Genomic DNA, 21,016 nt, shown 5'->3' on the forward strand with positions numbered 1-21,016 from the left:
ACGTTCGGCGCTCCCTTTGTGTTGGTGCATTTGTAGTTTGTCGTGTTTTTAGTTATTTGTTGTATAGTGTACCTTTATTTTGTTGTGTTGTGCATGTTTTTATTTTTATTTTTAGTGTTTGTTGTTTTATTTTATTGTCTATTTTATAGTGTATGCTGTGTTTTGAACTACGTTATGAGCGTTGCGTTCTGTTCTTTTATCTCTATATACCTAGCATATAAGAACTTGTAAGTTTATCGTTCTTTCTCGCGTTAATTCGTGTCTAGTTAGCCAGGGAGAGATAAAAGTTTTCGAACTAAATCAATTGTTGTGAACGGGGTTTCCCATTGATAACAAAAAACATGGCGGCTATTTGTTAGTAGGTCCCGCTTCAAGATTTCAAAATCATCAAACCTTCCAGAAATGCAACAACTGTAAAAACTTTCAACGCTGTTTTGTTCATATGGATGGGAACAAACACATGTGTATGCATTTTTTAATATAAAAGTTTTGTGGCGGTAAGTATATTGATTTTATTTCTTTTGTTGATAGTTTGTCCAGGGCTAGGGGACATTACCCTGACTCTACTCAGTCTTTGCTACGAGACTTAAGATTCCCAGATCTAGACCTAGATCTAGATCTAGATCTAGATTCTAGAATCTACCAACTAAGATCTACATTGCTTTAATCTAGTTCTAAGAGTATAAGTTCATGATTTAGAATATATTAGATCTAGATTCTAGATCTAGTATTTTAGTGATTTAGATAAAATATTAAAAATATTAAGAAAAGGATGACGGTAAAAACTAAAACAACAGGAAAATGAGGATGACTTCCAGTCTCACTCAGCCTACGACTTACTTATAGATTCTAGTAATGCCTAGTAAGGCTAACCTGTTTTTAATTTTAAATCAATTTTTTTATTTCTAGAATCTAGACTAGATCTACTCTAGCTATTTACTAGACAGGGATGTGACTTTTCCGAATTTTAGCGGAAATCCGATTTTTCCGTTTCAGTTGCGATTTTCCTCCGCTGATTTAATTTTCGCCGAATTTTTCCGCCGACTTCCAATTTTTGTCGATTTTTTACAAAGTTTTAAAAATTAGGAAAAAAAAAACGGAAATGTCTTCTACGGAAAGGGCCGACATGCTCATTCCACTTATTCGTATGTAAATTTAAATCGACAACTACTGTACTAAGGTCAAACGGACACTCGAATATGCGCATTTCTTTTTTATTGGTCGATTGCGCTAGGTTTGACGGTCCTAGATCAAGATTAAATGTAGATTAAGATTCGGAATTTCGGCGGACTTTCGAATTTTTCAATGCACTCTTTTTTAGTCCAAATTTTCCGCTGATATTTTCAGTTAACTATTAATCAAAAACACGGGAAAAGGTAATCTAAAATAATGCAGTTATTTAAATGAAACTTACATCTCTTAAGCCTGGTAATCTAGCTATCGATATAGCCTAATTTACCTATCGGTATTTTAACCCGCCTAAACCTAGAGTTTCCCTCTGCTTCTATTTTATTTCGCAATCTCAAATTAATATTGCAATCCTTGTAAAAGGTGACTATGAGGACTCGACTAATCCGCCCCACCTCGTAGCAACGGTGGCTCTTGTGACCTCACCTTGACCCCAAGTACGTGTTCGGTACTGCTTGTGGGGGAAAAAAATGACGTCACACCCAATTTCAAATAGCTGTTCCAGCAATACGTATGCTTCGCTTCGTAGGCCTACAGATTTAAAAAAAAAATACTAAACTCAACGTGACTACGACCGTGTCTTGTTTGTGGAAGAAAAAATACGTTCAGACTGTTTTTAAATTTTTAATAAGGGGTCTTCCATAAATAATGTCACACTCGTAAGATAGTGTAACGTCATATTTTTGTATTTTAAAAAAGTAATGTTAGAAACAACTGCATTTTAGCCGCTATTAGAAAACTGTTGTAAAACATTGTAATAGAAATAGAAATTGAATAAAATACCCTCTGTTGGTCGACCTCTGTCAATATTTTAGAAAAAAATCGATGCTTAAAAAAAAAATTAATTTTGAGGAGGGGGGGGGGGAGCATTTGTTGGCTGAGGTGTAACTTCATTATAGGGGGGGGGGGGGAGTCTGGCTTTTGTAGGAGAGAGGGGAGGTAAATATCGTCAAAAAAACCTGGATGACCCCTAAAACTGACAATTTACATTTATTCCAAAAAAAAAAAACATAAATATCGATGTGGCTTGGCTATCAAAATGATTAACTTTGGTTCACACATCAGACCCTTTGTAATTTTAGCTAACCTGGTCCATTTCATTTTTCCATCACATGAACCTAAAATTTTCAAATTATAACTAATCTTAATCTAGGGTCTTTACATTTGGAGACAAATATTTTTACCAATCCAATCTTTAAAAGAATATATATTAGGCATTAGACCCCCTATTAAAAAATTGAAAACAGGAGTACATCTAGAATCTACATAGATTAGTACAGTTTAAATTAGCTTCATGGTAAAATAAAACTTAATTGCTACTTTTGTTACATTGTAGTTTTTAAAAAGTTGTTTATAAGGTAAACATTAAATTGCAATTAGACAAGACTTTCAATGTTATTTTAGAGTAACATAAACTTCTTGTATTTAAAATATTAACTTCATTAAACAATTAATTAGTACAATAACAGTATGAAGCTGCTTACTGCGGTATGAAGCTGATTAACTGCGATAAAAAGTAGATAAAACATTGAGTTATTATCCAACATATTGAGTTATTATCCGAAGAAAATTTCCTAATTTTTTTTCCTGGTCTGGTCTCATCCCTGACTAGATCTAGATCTAGATCAGTAGCCAGTAGAGTGATTAGAGTAGTAGTAGAGTGTAGTGTAGAGTACTGTAGACTATTGTAGAGTGTAGGTACTAATAACTAGACTGAAACTAAATTAGACTAGAATCTAGATTCTAGGTCTAGATCTAGGTACATTTAGGGCTTACAGACTTATCAGACTACAGTGTTGCAATGAGTAGATCTAGTAATATATAGATTAAATTTAGTTTGAAATTGTTACAGTAGTGCTACTACTTTTCTAAGTAGTAAGTAGTGTAGACTACTAGAAGAGCAAGATGATAGATATCCATCAAGCTACAAAAGAGTTTAGTTAGTAGTTAGTTAGTCATAGTAATAGTACCAAAAGCATTGTAAGTAACACAGTAAAAAAAAGTATTACTAGGCCATCTACTATTGTATTAGGCCCTTTTATTTTTAGCAAGTTAAAGTTTGGTTAAGTACTAGTCTTCTAGCAAGTTGCCTAGTAGTAAACTTATAAACTAGATCATGTGTATTAGTACTATTAGACTTGTAGGCTAGTCTTGTTAGTCTAGACCAGGGACTATAAAATCTACAATTGATAACTTTCGGCCTTTTAGTATAAGCCTAATTATTAATGAATTACAGGGTACAAAAATTAATAAATTGGTCAGAGTCAGTATGGTTACAGTTAGCTGTTAATAGAATTAAGTTTTAGATCTATTGACTATAATTTTTAGTTACAAGTAATGAAAATGAAACTAATAGTTTTGTAATAGTTAAGATATGGTTAACTGTAAACGAGATATTTTAGTTTTTAAGACAAGCTAAGTAGATAGAAAACTGAGAACCTTTACAATAAATTAAACCTTTTAGAAATATAAATAAATAAATAAATAAATAAATATATATATATATATATATATATATATATATATATATATATATATATATATATATATATATATATATATATATATATATATATATATATATATATATATATATATATATATATATATATATATATATATATATATATATATATATTAATATCTCATATTAGTTAAATAATTATTTTAATATAATATATGGATAAACTTAATAATTTATTATATTTAAATTCCCTAGGTACTTGGCAAGCAATTTTCTCACACTTTACTGTGGCTATTGGTGCTGATCTTGAACTAAAGGTGAGCTGAATTTTTTTTTTTATAATAAGCCATTTTTCAGCTTAAGCCCTAGTTTGAAATCGATTCAGTGTTCTAATTCTTAAAGAATATGTTGCTACTAAGATTATATATTGTAAGTATTAATATGCATGGTTTGATAGTGAGACTGTCAGACAGTAGCTTTCACATTTCTATCCTAAAAGATAAGAGTTCAGATCCCTGGTTTTAGTCCTGGTATGATGTCCTAAGTCTCATGAGTACCAGCTCTCATGAGTACCTGGCTCAAGATAGGGAAATTAAAGGTGGCTGGGTATATACCTCTGAACACTCTAATTTTACATGCAAATGTCACAGAAACAGGTGAATTTTAATTCAACTGCTATATTGGCTGTCTGTTTTAATCAATGATAAATTTTTTCATATTACAGAAAGTTGTTAAAAATATTATTTATTTAATTTCTAGGTAAATGGAACAGCATGGATGTGGATTTTTAGACACAAGGAAGCTGAATTTAACTTTTAATGAAGAATTTAAATGATGATTGTCCATGAAAAGAAATATTAATCATATACATTGTAATGCTGTATTGATGCATCTTCTGTTTTAAGTAATTAAAAAACCATCCATTTATGAAATTCTTTTCATTTTTTTTTTCAATTTTAAAACTCTAGTTCTGTTTTGTTATTTGAAAACAATGATGAAAGTATACTGAACTGCCATTGAGATATTAATATAAATGCTATTGTTTATAGTTTAATTCTTTCAGAAGCAACTATATTGACATCAAAACTGAATCTTTATTGTACACTAAGTATAAAAGCTTACCCGCAAACCAGTCCATGTCAACAATTTATTGACATTCAAACATTAAATTTTTTTAAAGGTGATTTTTCTTAAATAAAACAGACTACTTTCATATGGGATAAGAAACATTTAATTTTGAAATTGATTGGTTTATTAAATTTTAATGGAGCTGAAACTAAAACACTGGGTACAAATTTATTATTACTTTGTTTCTCAGAAAATTGCAAATTTTGAACATAAGAACTGTGGGAAGTAGGCAATGATGTTAAAATATCTCTTGAAACTTGAAGAAATTGTGGAAGGTTTAGAGATAGAAAACAACATTTCAGAAGATGATGTTTGAAATAATGGTAAAATATCTTTAGCAATTGTCACTGAATAAATATTTTCATTAGACAAATCACATTTAGATATAGAAGAATAAGGTATGTCTTCAGATTTTCTTATCAGCGAAGATCCTGGGTGATTCTCTTTGTTACCATCGGTCAAACGACAAGCCAATTCTGGAAAATTCATTGGGTTCTTTGCCTGGGCAGCTAAATATATTTAAATTAAGTTCATGCAAGGCTTTAGAAACATCAATTGGATAAAACTCTATAATTTCATTAACTTTTTATTAATATCAGCTCCAAAGGAATAATATAAGCAAGTTACACATCATCAATAAATCAAATTTGCAGATATTTCCATTTCACCAAACTTTCTCTAAGTCATAATATATATTTTAAATTCATGGCATTTTGTTAGGCTAGATATGTTGACTTTTATTTACCACAATAATCTGATTATATAAATTAGGATTACCCAGCTATCATACATTCTTCTTTTTACTGCCCTCCTTTATGAGGGGGAGGTAAAAATCATAATAAAATGTGTGATGCAATTTACAGATGAACCCTCTCTCTCTCTACCCCTCCCCCTATATATATATATATATGTATATCTACATTATCTCTAAAATCATGTTGGTACCTCTACCTGTTTGAATGTTAGGCCCCTTTCCTTCAACTGTTTCTGTGTGGATCTTCTCCATGGGGGTCATCTATAAATGACGTCACGCATTTTTTTGACGATTTTTACCTCCCCCCCTCCCCCTACACATCGTCACAAAAAGCCAGACCCCCACCCCCTAAAATGACGTCACACAGTACTAGATTCTAGATCTAAATTACTACAGTTGCCTACACTCTACATTTAGTTCTTAAGTTCTACAACAAGACTACACTAAACTTCGCTAGATCTAGAATAATCTAGATTCTATATATAAATTGATATGGAACATATTATAGTCTACCTGTCTTAAAGTAAATAGCCTATTTAGTAATTTAGTAATTAATTCCACTCAACTACACTGTAAAATAAAAGAAACTAGATCTAGAATCTAGATCTCTAGACTACTCTTGAGTCTATAAATTAAAAATAAATCCTGTATGTCGTATGTTACTGTCTAAGTCGGAATTTTCAAGAGGGTTTTTTTTTAAAGTCATAGATCTAGATATAGAATTCTAGATCTAGAAATCTAGACTCTAGATCTAGGCTATATCTATATATTTATTAATTAAATTATGCTTGATTTCAGATTTACGATTGAAATCTTTTAGGCCTATAAATATCATATTTTATATAGATTATAGATGTATTATTATTATACAGGTTGTATTCTAGATCTATCTAGATCTATATCGAATGTATGTGTGTTATTTTAAACTTAATTTACTTAAAACAACTTATTGTCGGAGTTTTTTTTATTCCAAAAACGAAAGTAGATTTCATAACTTAAAAAAAAATAAATAAAAAATATTCACATTTGGTTTGAAAAAACAAAAAAACGCCAGCTGGCAACTACCGGAGCGAGAACTTGGTAAGCTACTTTAACAACTTACAAGCCCAATAGGTTTAGCACTCACTCCCCAATAGATTAATCTGAAGACGTCTCTGTGTAATTAGCCTGTTGTTATGTACGGGTTAGTTTCAGATAAACAACAACTCTTCGTGACTACATTCACTACCTTTATTCCGTCTCAAATACATACATTCAAGAGTAGCCCTCGTCCTAATCGCTAGCAACTAACCGCTGACCCCCTACAATCGTTCACTCGCCCTTTTATACCCGCATTCGACCTTGGTATTACAAGACATAGCACACGGGGGTTACTACACAGTAGGGTGAACTCAACTCACACACGCACTCCTCCCTAAGTACGAGTCTATTCTACCCTATTCTAACCTGACCTCAAATGACCAGTAGCACCTGTACACTATTCATTTTCTTTAAGTAGCAGAAGTTAATCTTTAAAAACAAGTATTTCCCTTCACCAATTCGTGCTGTGTATTAGAGCTAGCAGAGGCCCCAAGACTTTCGACCGTCTATAGCTGCGTGAAATGTTTTTTGTTCTTTACGTTTCAAATTAATACACCTGTCTTAAGGTAGGTCATTAAGTGTAACAAATTAATTATATTGGGTCACACAATGGCAAATAAACAGAGCGAGAAATAAGTTAGCTGAGGTTGTGACCAGATTGGTCGGTGTTGTGAATAAAAAAACTACTTTTGGCATGTGCTATATTTAGACTCTTGATCTAAATCAGACTTTATCTGCTCTTCTACATATTCATGCAGTTCTATCTATTATTTAAAGTAAAAAAAAACGATAACACAGCCACATTTTGTTATTAAGTATAACGAATTTTTATTCATTTTATAAATCTATGTATTAAAAATATTGATGCAATTTGATAAAAAATCATGCTTAATTTTATAAAATTGCCCTTTTTAATATTTTTTTCTAAATATTTTGTGATAAATATGAACCTTATCAGCATAATTAGCTACAAATGAAATGATTTCCATCTATTCACACTATGAAGATAGAATTTTTAAAAATTGTCTCAATATTTTCTCCATGCCATTACTTAATAGAACGTTGCAACAATTGCTGGTTCCTATGTGTTGAATATTAATATGCCAGTACCAACATACGCTTTTACCTCATTTAACAGCTAAGCTAATTTAAATATTAAAGGAACTAAATTAATTAAAAAATAATTAAATGCAGATCTTGAAATGCTTGTTTTCACTCATGTTAGTTTGAAATTATTAAAATCCTAAAACATTGAAGACTTGGTTAAATAATGATTTCAGAAAAAAAAATTGTTTTAATCGTTTAAAGTGGTTGGATTATACTTGTAAAGTGACGTGAATGGCTGCTTAGCGTTTGGTTTAAGACTAATACAAATGTTGTGTGTGTATCGTAACAAACATTGTTGGGGTTAGAGGATATTTGGTATCGATACCATCAGCAGACGCAGGTCGAGTTAATCGACGACAACAAATGAGTTGACGCTTGAGTCATCTTCCGTGTGACTGACGGACATGATGCTGCTGTCCCCATCAGAAGTGGACTCGTCCATTGACAATGGACTGGTCTTGATGTCCACTTTCTGGTCAGTCCAGCCGAGGTAGACACAGGTGCCCCGGGTGATGATCTGGGGGTGGGTGGTCGAGTGCTCCACGCCATCTTCGTCCAGCCACTTCTCCTCCACAAACTCCACACAGGCCTGTGGGGGGAGAGCGGAGTGGGCGTGGGGGAGGGGATAAAAATAAAAATAATTTTTTTTTTTTTCTTATCACTATGTGTTGATTTGTGTATGAGTTTTTCTCAGCGTATCTAGGAATAATATTACAAATAATAAAAACAAATAATCAAACATAGGAATAATTAATTTGAATTTTTTTTTGTGGGTGTCCGGTTACCGGTAGTGGTTCAAAAGTTTATAGAAGTCAACGTAAGTGATCTAACACATCAATAAAATTCGTCCACCTAACTGAAACTCAGTGTCTTCATACACGCAGACAAGGTTACAGAACTGATTTTTTCATTCTCGATTTGAGAAAATATCGAATTTAATATTTTACGCGACCAAAATACTACCTCTTTACTTTGTATAAAAGTGAAAATCTAATAAAATTGTGACATGTTTTCGAACGTTAAAACCCACTATACTAATCGAAACGGAATAATCAGGTGAATTATATATCAAAAGATTATATTAATGGACTTGATGTGTGTCGCAAAAACTTTTGCCTGGGAAAAAAACAAGGGAAATAACTCACCATTTCTTCTTCTGTTAGAACTCCACCATCTCCAACAAGTCTAAAAGCCTCATGTAAGTTCTCAATGTTCACAAAAAATAGGAGCCCGCAATGTTCGTCGCCTGAGAAGGTGATAGGGAGCACTCCTGTTGAAAAATAAAACATAATTTAGTGAGCTAGAACACGTATTTTAAGATAGAAACATTGTCAAAATAAAATTTTACTTGTAGATATAACTATTTTGGCTCTAGATCAAGAAAGTTGGGTGACCTTTACGGTGTGCTAGAGTGGTTCGAATCTCAAACTCCACGACAGAGCATTCTTGTCTTGCTAGTAGCTGAGCATGGGCTCGGGATGATGGCTCAACTTCAACCTGCAAAAAACATTTCTTGATAAAACAAAAAACTTTTTAATATCCTCGCACTTTGATCACAGTGAAAAAAGCAATAGCACTGAGTTAAGACAACAAAACAAACAAATTTACATACATACCTTCGTGTTTATCTCCCATGTTTTAACCTTTTGGAACACTTCACCTTTGACCTTGTTTAGGTTGAGAGTATTGTCTATGCCCACTCTTAAATACTCATTAGGGATGTTTAACAGGGCACACGCCTAAATGAATATATATATATATATATAAATATATATATATATATATATATATATATATATATATATATATATATATATATATATATATATATAGTGTGTGTGTTGAAATTCATGATTCTTGGGGTTGTGTAGAGCGGTAAGCAATATTATGAGACCACCACGAAAATACACCACCCTGATAATAACGATGATCATTCTGATACATTTTTCTACTGCTGGCCACTACCTCTTTGTTGACCGTGTAACATTGTTCTAGGTCCACGTCCACCCATGTGGTGGTATCACATGATCTTTTAAAAGTGTGACTTTGTGAACAATCGGCTTTGTTGTCATAGAAACTTGAGAAGAGCGTAACCCATTGTTTGCCTGAAGTGAATACAACGAAGTATATATAATTTGTCTTTGGTGTCTTTATCTTTATAGGTGTGTGCATTGGGCAGTAAATATACATTAGTGAAACATAGAGGTTGTGGAAATAAAATATCCACACTATAAAACAAAGGACATAAGGGTTGTGAAATCGAAAGTTCCCATAAACACTACTACGTCCCCACCCCCCACGTCCCCACCCCCTCTGCCATCCCCTGGGACACAGAGCTCCGCCACGAAACAGTTTGATCGATTTTTAAAATGATCACCTGTTTCCACATCACCACGGTGGTGTTTGATCACAGTTCCGTCCTTCACCTTGGGAGAGAACTTGGTGACCTTGTGGTCGATGGTCAGCGCCGTCCAGTCCACCTCACAGGTGTAGCGACCCTTAGTTTCCTCCATCATCCACTGTTCGATGTCATCCGACTCCCTGGATTAAATGAGATGTTATTGCACAGCACTAAATACACATTCCCACGCAGTAATTTAGGATTTTAGGGATATGCACTACGTATCAATCTATATATATATATATAATTCTCTTTTTGGAGACGATAGAAAACACCAAGCTGTAAGCGCGCCTATCAGTCCCCTCTCTTCCTCTCTAGGCATATCGCAACCACCCCACCCCCACATGGTCTGGTGAGCTGTGGTTCACGCTAAATGTTTACAATCGTAGAGCCGGGTTTAGCGACGGCTATTAGGGGCAGATAATTTAGTTTGAAACTATTTTAAACTTAGTGGAGGTAACTAAGTGGAGGCTGCTTTCACGGGGGGGGGGAGGTTGGGGGGAAAGGAGTTTTTTAGTGTTTTAAAGCAAATATTTTCAGTGACAGCATTGGTACTGTCGAATTCACAAATTATGAATTACTGAGAAGTAGAAAATAAAACTAAATAGCAGCGTGTTATACGCCGCGGGTCGGCTCGTACATTTATAATCCAACTACTGAAGTATAGTTTGTAGAATACAAAGCGAAAAAATGAAGACCGATTATGCACGTATTCATTTTTCTATAGTCTGAATTTGTTGTGAGTACAGTCTATGTTCAAGAAATGAAAAAAAATGCTGTTTTAGGTACTCACTTGATCATCTTCTGCCAGGCGTAACGATAAATGACGTCATCAAGCTCAATGGATAAAACTGGACTATCCTTTAAATTTGTCTTTTCTTTAAGGAACTCTGAATAAAATCATTTCAATTTTTTAAATCAGGGAAGAATTGATGATCTATACTTTTGTTAAAGTGTGCTAAACAGCTAGAGCGTGCTGTGCTACGTTTAGGTGAGGGTGTTATGTGTTAGAGTTTGGGTTGTGCTAGGTGTCGCTCGATTCAAAATACTTCGAATTACGTTGAAGGGCGGTTGATAAATGAGCCTAGCGCGGAGGGAGAGTGTCACATCTTTTATTACCATGTGCTTCGCAGGTGCCTGATATCGTGTGTGGGACTGGGGGGGGGGGGGGGGGGGGAGGTGTATAAGTTTTAATATATGTGATATAGCATATACTTCGTTTCAGGGGCGTAGCGAGGGGGGTGCGGGGGGTGCGGACCGCACCGGGTGACACCCGACCCCGCTACGCCACTGCTTCGTTTTGTGTGTGTGTAGAAATGAAAAGAAATTGTTTGCTGTTGTTTGTTTGTTGTTTCCCTTACCACGTTTTTTTCTCATGTCTTTAGGCCGCTTATAAGTCTCGTTTATAGCAAGAGTTTCTTCCAGTGTCGTTTCTCTATCGTAGTGTCTAAAATGAAATCAGCACATGTTTGTTTTTTTGAGACCATATGCAATACAACGTTAGACTTTAAAATCAACTGACTGAGCATTCAACAGATCCACTTACCGATCCACCGACCAATCTACTGTCTGATCTACTGACAAATCTACCGACCTGTCTACTACCAATCTACTGACCAATCTACTGACCAATCCTATAATAACCGAAAGACCAACGTCCAGTCCATTCTTTTGATCTATCCACTGACAAGTAAACTGACCAGCCCACTGCCAAGTAAACTGACCAACGCAACGACCAAATCATCCCATCACCACGCTGGTAAGTCAACAAACTAACACAATGACAGATTCAATATTCAACCAACTGACCAGCTAATTGACCAGCCAACTGACTGACCAGCCCACTGACTGACCAGCCCACTGACTGACCAGCCCACTGACCAGCTCACTGACTGACCAGCCCACTGACTGACCAGCCCACTGACTGACCAGCCCACTGACCAACCCACTGACCAGCCCACTGACCAGCCCACTGACCAGCTCACTGACCAGCCCACTGACTGACCAGCCCACTGACCAGCCCACTGCCAGCCCACTGACCAGCCCACTGACCAGCCCACTGACCAGCCCACTGACCAGCTCACTGACCAGCCCACTGACTGACCAGCCCACTGACCAGCCCACTGCCAGCCCACTGACTGACCAGCCCACTGACCAGCCCACTGACCAGCTCACTGACCAGCCCACTGACTGACCAGCCCACTGACTGACCAGCCCACTGACCAGCTCACTGACCAGCTCACTGACCAGCCCACTGACCAGCCCACTGACCAGCCCACTGACCAGCCCACTGACTGACCAGCCCACTGACCAGCTCACTGACCAGCCCACTGACTGACCAGCCCACTGACTGACCAGCCCACTGACCAGCTCACTGACCAGCTCACTGACCAGCCCACTGACCAGCCCACTGACCAGCCCACTGACCAGCTCACTGACCAGCCCACTGACTGACCAGCCCACTGACTGACCAGCCCACTGACCAGCCCACTGACTGACCAGCCCACTGACCAGCTCACTGACCAGCCCACTGACTGACCAGCCCACTGACTGACCAGCCCACTGACCAGCCCACTGACTGACCAGCCCACTGACCAGCCCACTGACCAGCCCACTGACTGACCAGCCCACTGACCAGCCCACTGACCAGCCCACTGACCAGCCCACTGACTGACCAGCCCACTGACCAGCCCACTGACCAGCCCACTGACCAGCCCACTGACTGACCAACTCACCGACCATTACTTGTGTGAAAACTTGCCTTACCTCTCACACCTGTCCACGAACATAATAAACAGGAAAATGTGGGTGCAGGTCGTGACCAAAGCAAGCAGTGCCTTCAAAGTGGATTGGAGAGAAATTTCTAGTTGATCAAAGAGCTGAAACGAAAAAAAAAACAAGTACGTTTGCTATACCTGTTTTCTTCACTCATGCTACATTAATTATGGAAAAAAAAGTTCAGCAAAGTTCGTTTCCGTCTACCTCATCAATTATATTTCAGCCTTAAATCAGCCAATGAAACCTCTTCTTTTTAAACCTTTCAGCTCCCTAAGGAGTGTTGGGCTGAGAGGACAAATCACCAACGAACTTGATGTGTGGCTACCTTTTTAAGTTCAGGCCATGACAAGTCAACCATACTTCTCTCAAAAAAATCACCTCTATGATGTTTTGTTCCCCTCCACCTTCTTCTCTTCCCTTTCAATATGGCTTCTAAGTCCACGGTCTAGAAATCTACTAGCTGGCAAGTACGAGAACGAGAAGTTGTGACCTACTTACAAGCCCTATTGAGCTTCAGCGCCCGTACATTGTGTAACTTTCTCAAGGAGTTCACTATCCAACCGCTTTTCTATCTCTTAATTTGTCCTCCACTGGTATATTTTTACAAACCTACAGACGAAGATCCGATATTTTGTCTGGAACTCTACATCAGTACCAGCCTCATTCGCCCGATTTTTACTTTGTCATTAACCAGTACAATCTGTTATGTATTTGTTGTTGTGCGAGAAGGCAGATTTGATCAAATAGCTGGTTCGGTGTTTGTTGCATTATTCAGTCAACCAGCATTAAAAAAATATCACAATTGTCTTACTCCAATTAATGCTTTCAATGGTTCTAATGATGTAATACAATGTGCGTTTTGAGTCGTAGATGTAATCGACAACTGAGATCAATGTATCGGGGATTTCGCAATATTTTATGGGATTCTATACTACGACCCTGTGTGCAGTCCTAATTGCCTTTTAAAAATCTATATAAAAAAAACTACACACACACAAGCACATAGACAAGGGGGAGGGGCGCAATTTGGAAGTTATCCCAGCAGACTACTAATAGGACACTGTGTAAATTATTAAACCATATTAGTTACGTAACAAACAGTTAACTGAGAGTGTACTAAAAATAAGACGCTTGACATTTTTACCCACCTGGAAAATTTCTAGGTATTCCAGTGTCACCTTGACCTGCCAACACGCAAAAGCTATTAAAATGGGGAAGAAGATGAACAGGACCCGTAGAGGCAGCTGTAGTGGGATGCCCAGTTCCATGTACAGCTCGTCGCGAAGACGGATTATCCATGGCTCACTATTTCTTAACGGCCAGTCTGGGTTTTTCCATTTTCCGCCTCTTCCGGGGTAGATCTTATCGCACGCTGGTTGTAAAGAGAGTTGGATGTTAGTGTGGGTGGGGTGTAAAGAGTTGAGGTGCTAAGGTGGTGGTGTGTGTGTGTATGTGTGTGTGTGTGTGTAGATGAAGGAGATTATTGGGAGATGTGTAGCACCATGTCGGCTATATTTCGAGTCCTATGACACGCATCTAATCCCTCCGATGTAGATGGTGACACGAACCTACTCTCACCAATGGTCAATGGTGATACGAACCTACTCTCACCAATGGTACATAGTGACACGAACCTACTCTCACCAATGGTACATGGTGACACGAACCTACTCTCACCAATGGTACATGGTGACACGAACCTACTCTCACCAATGGTACATGGTGACGCGAACCTACTCTCACCAATGTACATGGTGACACGAACCTACTCTCAGCAATGGTACATGGTAACACGAACCTACTCTCAGCAATGGTACATGGTAACACGAACCTACTCTCACCAATGGTACATGGTGACACGAATCTATTCAGTACAATGGTACATGGTGACACGAACCTACTCTCACCAATGGTACATGGTGACACGAACCTACTTTCACCAATGGTACATGGTGACACGAACCTACTCCGTGTAATGGTACATGGTGACACGAACCTACTCTCACCAATGGTACATAAACAACATATACAAGCAACATTATGAAGCCTCAACATAACACTTACTTATCTCTTCTTCCTCAAACATCGTTTTATGATGGAAGCTGCCCTTCATTAAGTAAGTATCGATAAATAGATTTTCTTTTCTACATGAATCTCCTATCCATCAATCTCCATGTGTCAAAGTCACGAACGCGCTATTACGTGCACACTGTGTTGCGCTTTATTGATGGGAATTCCCGAACCAAACTGTTAATTTGGTGTGTTTAAGGTGGTGTGCACGTATTAGCGTAAAACATTAGATTAGAGTCTTAAAATGTAATACTGATAATTATTCTCTTTTATTTTCATGAAACATATTATTGATAAAAAAACTGTAGCCATAATGTATAACACCACCATAGACGAGACTTTCTTTGAAGCCGCTACATCTAATGTCTACACTCTCTGTTCCAAATTGGCCAAATTTGTATGTGTGCCTTTTTAAAGTTTTACTTTTAAAAAGATACTTAAGTTGTAGGTTTAGAATAATCTGATACACCCCCCCCCCTATCCCCACACGCACTCACCGAAAATAGTAACCGGAAAGAGCCCATGCGGAAATGCAATATTCACGCGTATTATCTTTATGTCTCAGCATAACAATAATTTAAAGACCCGAGGTACAGGGCTGTTGTCTTGTGGCCTTTACCTTCGCCGATTCATGCCAGGTACCTACCAGCGCTGAGTGGACTCAGAGACGCTCTACAGAGTTGAAAGGTCAACGGGAACCAGCCAATAGCTGTGTGTAGCAGTTTTGTTCTTTACGTTATAGGGCTGGTAAGTAGGTCACCAACCAGTTCTACGGCTCAATAAAACCGGCATGAGCCATGGAACTGGTTGGTGACCTACTTACCAGCCCTATAAACGAATAGTCCCGCCTTAAGTAGGTCATTAAGTGTAACAAATTAATTTGACTTCATATTAGCTGTTAGGCCTTGTACCCACTGGGTTAGACAACGGCAACCAAATAAAGCGAGACATAAGTTAGGTGAGGTTGTGACCACAGTTGGTCGATGTTGTCTAGTTTCATGACAGGTAAATGTCAGAGCTGGGTCTATCCACTGGGTCTGACAACGGCAACCAAATAGAGCCAGCACAAAGCTAGCTGAGGTTGTGAACAGAGTTGGTCAGTGTTGTCTAGTTTCATGACAGGTAAATGTCAGAGCTGGGTCTATCCACTGGGTCTGACAACGGCAACCAAATAGAGCCAGCACAAAGCTAGCTGAGGTTGTGAACAGAGTTGGTCAGTGTTGTCTAGTTTCATGACAGGTAAATGTCAGAGCTGGGTCTATCCACTGGGTCTGACAACGGCAACCAAATAGAGCCAGCACAAAGCTAGCTGAGGTTGTGAACAGAGTTGGTCAGTGTTGTCTAGTTTCATGACAGGTAAATGTCAGAGCTGGGTCTATCCACTGGGTCTGACAACGGCAACCAAATAGAGCCAGCACAAAGCTAGCTGAGGTTGTGAACAGAGTTGGTCAGTGTTGTCTAGTTTCATGACAGGTAAATGTCAGAGCTGGGTCTATCCACTGGGTCTGACAACGGCAACCAAATAGAGCCAGCACAAAGCTAGCTGAGGTTGTGAACAGAGTTGGTCAGTGTTGTCTAGTTTCATGACAGGTAAATGTCAGAGCTGGGTCTATCCACTGGGTCTGACAACGGCAACCAAATAGAGCCAGCACAAAGCTAGCTGAGGTTGTGAACAGAGTTGGTCAGTGTTGTCTAGTTTCATGACAGGTAAATGTCAGAGCTAGGTGTACTTACTGGATCAGACAACGGCAACCAAATAGAGCGAGACATAAGTTAGCTGCGGTTGTGACCACAGTTGGTCCGTGTGGTCTAATCAATGGAGCGTGAACAAAACTGCTGTGGTAGAATTGTATTGAAATGCTTTTTTGACTTTCTGGTTTTTATGGAAAACCAGACCCGACATTTTCGTTTTCTCTATTATTTCAGAAACTATAATTTGAAATAAATGATTTTAACACAGACACATTATATGCTTAAATTCACTATTCTTTAATCATTTTTCTAAAAATTATTTAAAAAATAAAAATATAATTTAATAAAAATTTCAACTTTTAAAATCAGCAATTTATGATCAATTTGAAGTAATCAATAATGTTGGAAAAAAAATTTAATGTTTTTATCAATCCACATAGACAAGATAACGATATGAAAAATGACATATTTTGTTTAGTTATCTGTTAAGATATGAAGTTGTAAAAACTTATTTTTAAATATTTTATTTCCTACATCTGATTTCACTCCCTTCAAATAAAAACAGCTTGGAGATTTTGGTGATTGAAATATTTAAGAAATATGTAATTAAAAATATTATACACTTAATGTAGATATTATAACTTGCTTTAAATCATGCCAATTTTCTTGAAATTATTTGAAATTTCTTACATTTGAAAACAGAAGAAAAAAAACAAAATATTTTTAGGATTACTCGAGTAAAAATTATGTAAATATCTGCTAAGAGTTTTGCTATATTAAGAACAAGATTTTTATTTCTTGTAATGGGTAGAGTAAGGTTTAGAGGATATTTTGTATCAATACCATCTACGAATGTAGTCTGGCTAATCGAAGACAAACATTGAACAGACGCTTGGGTCTACTTTAGTATGACTGACGGGCGATCAGTTCATCTTGCTGTCCCCATCAGAAGTGGACTCGTCCATTGACAATGGACTGGTCTTGATGTCAACTTTCTGGTCAGTCCAGCTGAGGTAGACACAGGAGCCCCGGGTGATGATCTGGGGGTGGGTGGTTGAGTGCTCCACGCCATCTTTGTCCAGCCACTTCTCCTCCACAAACTCCACACAGGCCTGTAGTGGGGGGAGGGGGGGGGTTAAATAAGAAAAGTAACTTTCACCAAACTCATAATGATAAACTTTATCCCTAAATTTACGCGATTTTAATTAAAATTCACTGAACACAGTTGGTCTTTAATGCTACTTGATAATGTATTATAACTTTCGTTAAATATGTAAGCCTGCTTTTTTCTTCACAGGGCTTTGCCTTTCTCAACACGCTTTACTCACTTTCACGTGCAGGCAGTTTGAAACAAAACCTGTATAAGAGGTTTGTTACTTCCTCCCTTTCAAAATGTTAAGGGAACCAGAGAAAAGGATCATAGAACTAGCTGCGATGCACGATAATATACAACTATTTCAGGTGTGTATCTTTTAACTGTGAATCCCGTGGATCCGATTCATTGTATCTCATATTTTGCGCGTAACTCAAAGCGAAAAAATGGCTCGCTCAAATGCTCGTATTTAAACAATTTTCGTATGTCAGGGCACTCGTATGTCGAGGTACCACTGTATTTGTTAAGGTGTGTACAATGGTTTCATTGAGCTTTCAGCGGATGTCAACTCTTCTATGATCTATCGATTGATTTAGTTTTTAGCGGATGTCTACTTTTGTATGATCTATCGATTGATTTAGTTTTCAGCGGATGTCTTGTATGATCTATTGATTGATTTGGTTTTTTAAGCGGTTGTCTTGTATGATCTATCGATTGATTTAGTTTTCAGCGGATGTCTTGTATGATCTATCGATTGATTTAGTTTTCAGCGGATGTCTTGTATGATCTATTGATTGATTTAGTTTTCAGCGGATGTCTTGTATGATCTATCGATTGATTTGGTTTTCAGCGGATATCTTGTATGATCTATCGATTGATTTAGTTTTCAGCGGATGTCTTGTATGATCTATCGATTGATTTAGTTTTCAGCGGATGTCTAGTATGATCTATCGATTGATTTAGTTTTCAGCGGATGCCAACTCTTGTATGATCTATTGATTGATTTGGTTTTCAGCGGATGTCTTGTATGATCTAGCGATTGATTTGGTTTTCAGCGGATTTTCTTTTATGATCTATCGGTTGATTTAGTTTCCCGCGGTTGTCAACTCTTGTAAGATCTATCGATTGATTTGGTTTTCACAACTCCAACCAGAGTAACAACTAAAGCTCTTAATGTAAAGTATTTCGTTGTATGAATAACCGTTGGAACTGCTTTATCTCCCATACACGGCAACGCGGGTAATTAAGTTGGTAATAAATAATAGTATAAAAATTAATACAAGGCAGCGTTAGATGTAATTACTTAAAATTTGAAGCTGGTTTGGTAGTAGATATTTTATTATGATTTGAACGTTATTTTTGTACGAAAGCATTAAAATCAAGCAGCTAAAAAATTATCATATATATTATGGTTTTAATGCGTATGCTGAATCTAGTAAAAACTTTCAACACAAATACAAAGCAAAGAGAAACAACTCACTTTTTCTTCAGGGGTAAGAACTCCGCCCTCTCCCACTGGCCTAAACGCTTGCAGTAAGTCTTTAATGGTCACCTCATATCGAAGCTCTCGTTCTTCGCAGCCAATCACGCTAGTAAACCTAATGGGGAGGACTCCTGGTGACAAAAGCAATACAACAGGATACTTTAGAGGGCTGGAGCACGTTTTGGTAAGAATCTTTATGATAGAAAAAAATTATCTAATATTTCATTTCTATTTTAGAACAAGGAAGTTACCTTTCCGGTCAGACAAAGTGGTTCGAATCTCAAACTCATATACAGAGCACTCTTGTCTCGCTAACAGCTGAGCATGGGCTCGGGACGATGGCTCAACTGCAATCTGCGAAAAGTATTTCTTTGTTAAACTGTGCTTTGGTTAAAATAAGTTTTGTTTAAAAACAATATTTATTCCAAACTTTTTTCCTCTGGGTGGTCACTTGAAATTTCCGGGGGGGGGGGGGGGGGGGGGTGAGGGCGGACACTGGTAAAAGTATATATTATCTATATAAATTCCATTTCGTACGGGGGAGGGGGCGGTAGACTCTCTTTAGGAAGGGGGGGGGGGCGCCGAAGAGTCGACTGGAAGAAACAATGTTTACAAATGTGTTTCTAGTCTTCACACGTCAAGAATTTCGAGAAAACTTCTAAACACACCTGTGAGTTGATCTCCCAGGTGTGAACCTTTTGGAACACTTCACCTTTGACCTTGCTTAGATTTATGGCACTGTCTATGCCGACTTGTAAATACTGAGGGAGATTTAACTTGGCACACACCTAAACGTACAAATAAATAAATTAATGAATAATATAGCAATCAATCAATCAATCAATCAATCAATCATTCAATCAATCAATCAATCAATCAATCAATCAATCAATCAATCAATCAATCAATCAATCAATCAATCAATCAATCAACCAATCAACCAATAAATCAATAAATCAATAAATCAATAAATCAATAAATCAATAAATCAATAAATCAATAAATCAATAAATCAATAAATCAAAAAATCAAAAAATCAAAAAATCAATCAATCAATATATCCACATGTCTATCAATATATATATATATATATATATATATTTATGTGTTTTAGTGAGTGTGTGTTAAAAATCTTGCATATTCACGTTGTGTATAACAGTAAACATAACACCTGGAAAACACGACACCCAATGCAGATGATTGATGTGTAATGAGTCCCATAAATTTTCTACTGTCGGCCACTACCTGTTTCTTGACCGTGTAACATTGTGCTAGGTCCACGTCCACCCATGTTGTCGTGTCACGTGATCCATTAAAAGCGTAACTTTGTTTACGGTCGGCTTTGTTGTCATAGTAACTCTCCCAAAGCATCACCCATTGTTTGCCTAGTATGAATAAATATTCGCAATACATATATATGTATATATATATATATATATATATATATATATATATATATATATATATATATATATATATATATATATACATATATATATATATATATGGATAAAATATATAATAAGTATTTGTTTGCTGACAAGTAGGGTTTACATGTGTTATTTAAATGGAACAATACCTCTACTTCTGTTACTGCATTTAGCTAGAATTTTTGAATTTTTTTATGTTTTGAATGCTACTATTGTCTACAGTGTAGGGTAGTTACTTTGATTTACAAAATAAATGATGGCATATATAGGCCTACATAATATATATATATATATATATATATATATATATATATATATATATATATATATATATATATATACATATAT

General features: G+C 36.8%; 3 protein-coding genes and 1 long non-coding RNA gene across 4 annotated transcripts; 1 reads left to right on the plus strand and 3 right to left on the minus strand.

Annotated features, from left to right (window-relative positions):
* The first annotated feature begins 277 nt into the window (after positions 1–277).
* On the plus strand, positions 278–4,574 carry LOC131931105 (uncharacterized). Its single transcript, XR_009384231.1, has 3 exons — positions 278–497; positions 3,908–3,969; positions 4,412–4,574. It is a non-coding gene; the product is annotated as an uncharacterized LOC131931105 (long non-coding RNA).
* Positions 4,575–4,668: 94 nt separating this feature from the next.
* Positions 4,669–5,845, minus strand: LOC131931108 (uncharacterized). Its single transcript, XM_059287815.1, has 2 exons — positions 5,732–5,845; positions 4,669–5,289 (listed from the first exon to the last, which is right to left on the minus strand). The coding sequence occupies exons 1-2, from the start codon at positions 5,793–5,795 to the stop codon at positions 4,967–4,969; spliced, it is 387 nt and encodes a 128-aa protein (XP_059143798.1). The 5' UTR covers positions 5,796–5,845; the 3' UTR covers positions 4,669–4,966.
* A 1,586-nt stretch (positions 5,846–7,431) lies between these two features.
* LOC131931109 (uncharacterized) lies at positions 7,432–15,086 on the minus strand. Its single transcript, XM_059287816.1, has 11 exons — positions 14,965–15,086; positions 14,049–14,272; positions 12,889–13,001; positions 11,484–11,569; positions 10,916–11,012; positions 10,099–10,262; positions 9,687–9,826; positions 9,338–9,460; positions 9,116–9,218; positions 8,867–8,991; positions 7,432–8,310 (listed from the first exon to the last, which is right to left on the minus strand). The coding sequence occupies exons 1-11, from the start codon at positions 15,011–15,013 to the stop codon at positions 8,068–8,070; spliced, it is 1,467 nt and encodes a 488-aa protein (XP_059143799.1). The 5' UTR covers positions 15,014–15,086; the 3' UTR covers positions 7,432–8,067.
* Positions 15,087–17,480: 2,394 nt separating this feature from the next.
* On the minus strand, positions 17,481–20,619 carry LOC131931110 (uncharacterized). The gene is made up of 5 exons (XM_059287818.1): positions 20,484–20,619; positions 19,907–20,026; positions 19,490–19,592; positions 19,236–19,369; positions 17,481–17,774 (listed from the first exon to the last, which is right to left on the minus strand). Exons 1-5 carry the CDS (start codon positions 20,607–20,609, stop codon positions 17,586–17,588), a joined length of 672 nt encoding a protein of 223 aa, XP_059143801.1. The 5' UTR covers positions 20,610–20,619; the 3' UTR covers positions 17,481–17,585.
* Between the last annotated feature and the right edge of the window lie 397 nt (positions 20,620–21,016).

Source organism: Physella acuta, unplaced genomic scaffold, assembly GCF_028476545.2.
Source record: "Physella acuta isolate Inbredline_101_S28 unplaced genomic scaffold, ASM2847654v3 ptg001892l, whole genome shotgun sequence".
Classification (NCBI taxonomy): Eukaryota; Metazoa; Mollusca; class Gastropoda; family Physidae; genus Physella; species Physella acuta.

Excerpts from the sequence above, each read along its gene's own strand:
- LOC131931108 (XM_059287815.1), bottom strand. The coding sequence starts at position 5,795 with ATGACCCCCATGGAGAAGATCCACACAGAAACAGTTGAAGGAAAGGGG. Across the intron at positions 5,290-5,731 it reads GGGGCCTAACATTCAAACAG|CTGCCCAGGCAAAGAACCCA; the intron begins GTAGAGGTACCA and ends AAATATATTTAG.
- LOC131931110 (XM_059287818.1), bottom strand. The coding sequence starts at position 20,609 with ATGCTTTGGGAGAGTTACTATGACAACAAAGCCGACCGTAAACAAAGT. Across the intron at positions 20,027-20,483 it reads GTTACACGGTCAAGAAACAG|GTGTGTGCCAAGTTAAATCT; the intron begins GTAGTGGCCGAC and ends TTGTACGTTTAG. Across the intron at positions 17,775-19,235 it reads TTCTTACCCCTGAAGAAAAA|GCCTGTGTGGAGTTTGTGGA; the intron begins GTGAGTTGTTTC and ends CCCCCACTACAG.
- LOC131931109 (XM_059287816.1), bottom strand. The coding sequence starts at position 15,013 with ATGAAGGGCAGCTTCCATCATAAAACGATGTTTGAGGAAGAAGAGATA. Across the intron at positions 13,002-14,048 it reads AATACCTAGAAATTTTCCAG|CTCTTTGATCAACTAGAAAT; the intron begins GTGGGTAAAAAT and ends TTTTCGTTTCAG. Across the intron at positions 9,219-9,337 it reads CATGGGAGATAAACACGAAG|GTTGAAGTTGAGCCATCATC; the intron begins GTATGTATGTAA and ends TGTTTTTTGCAG.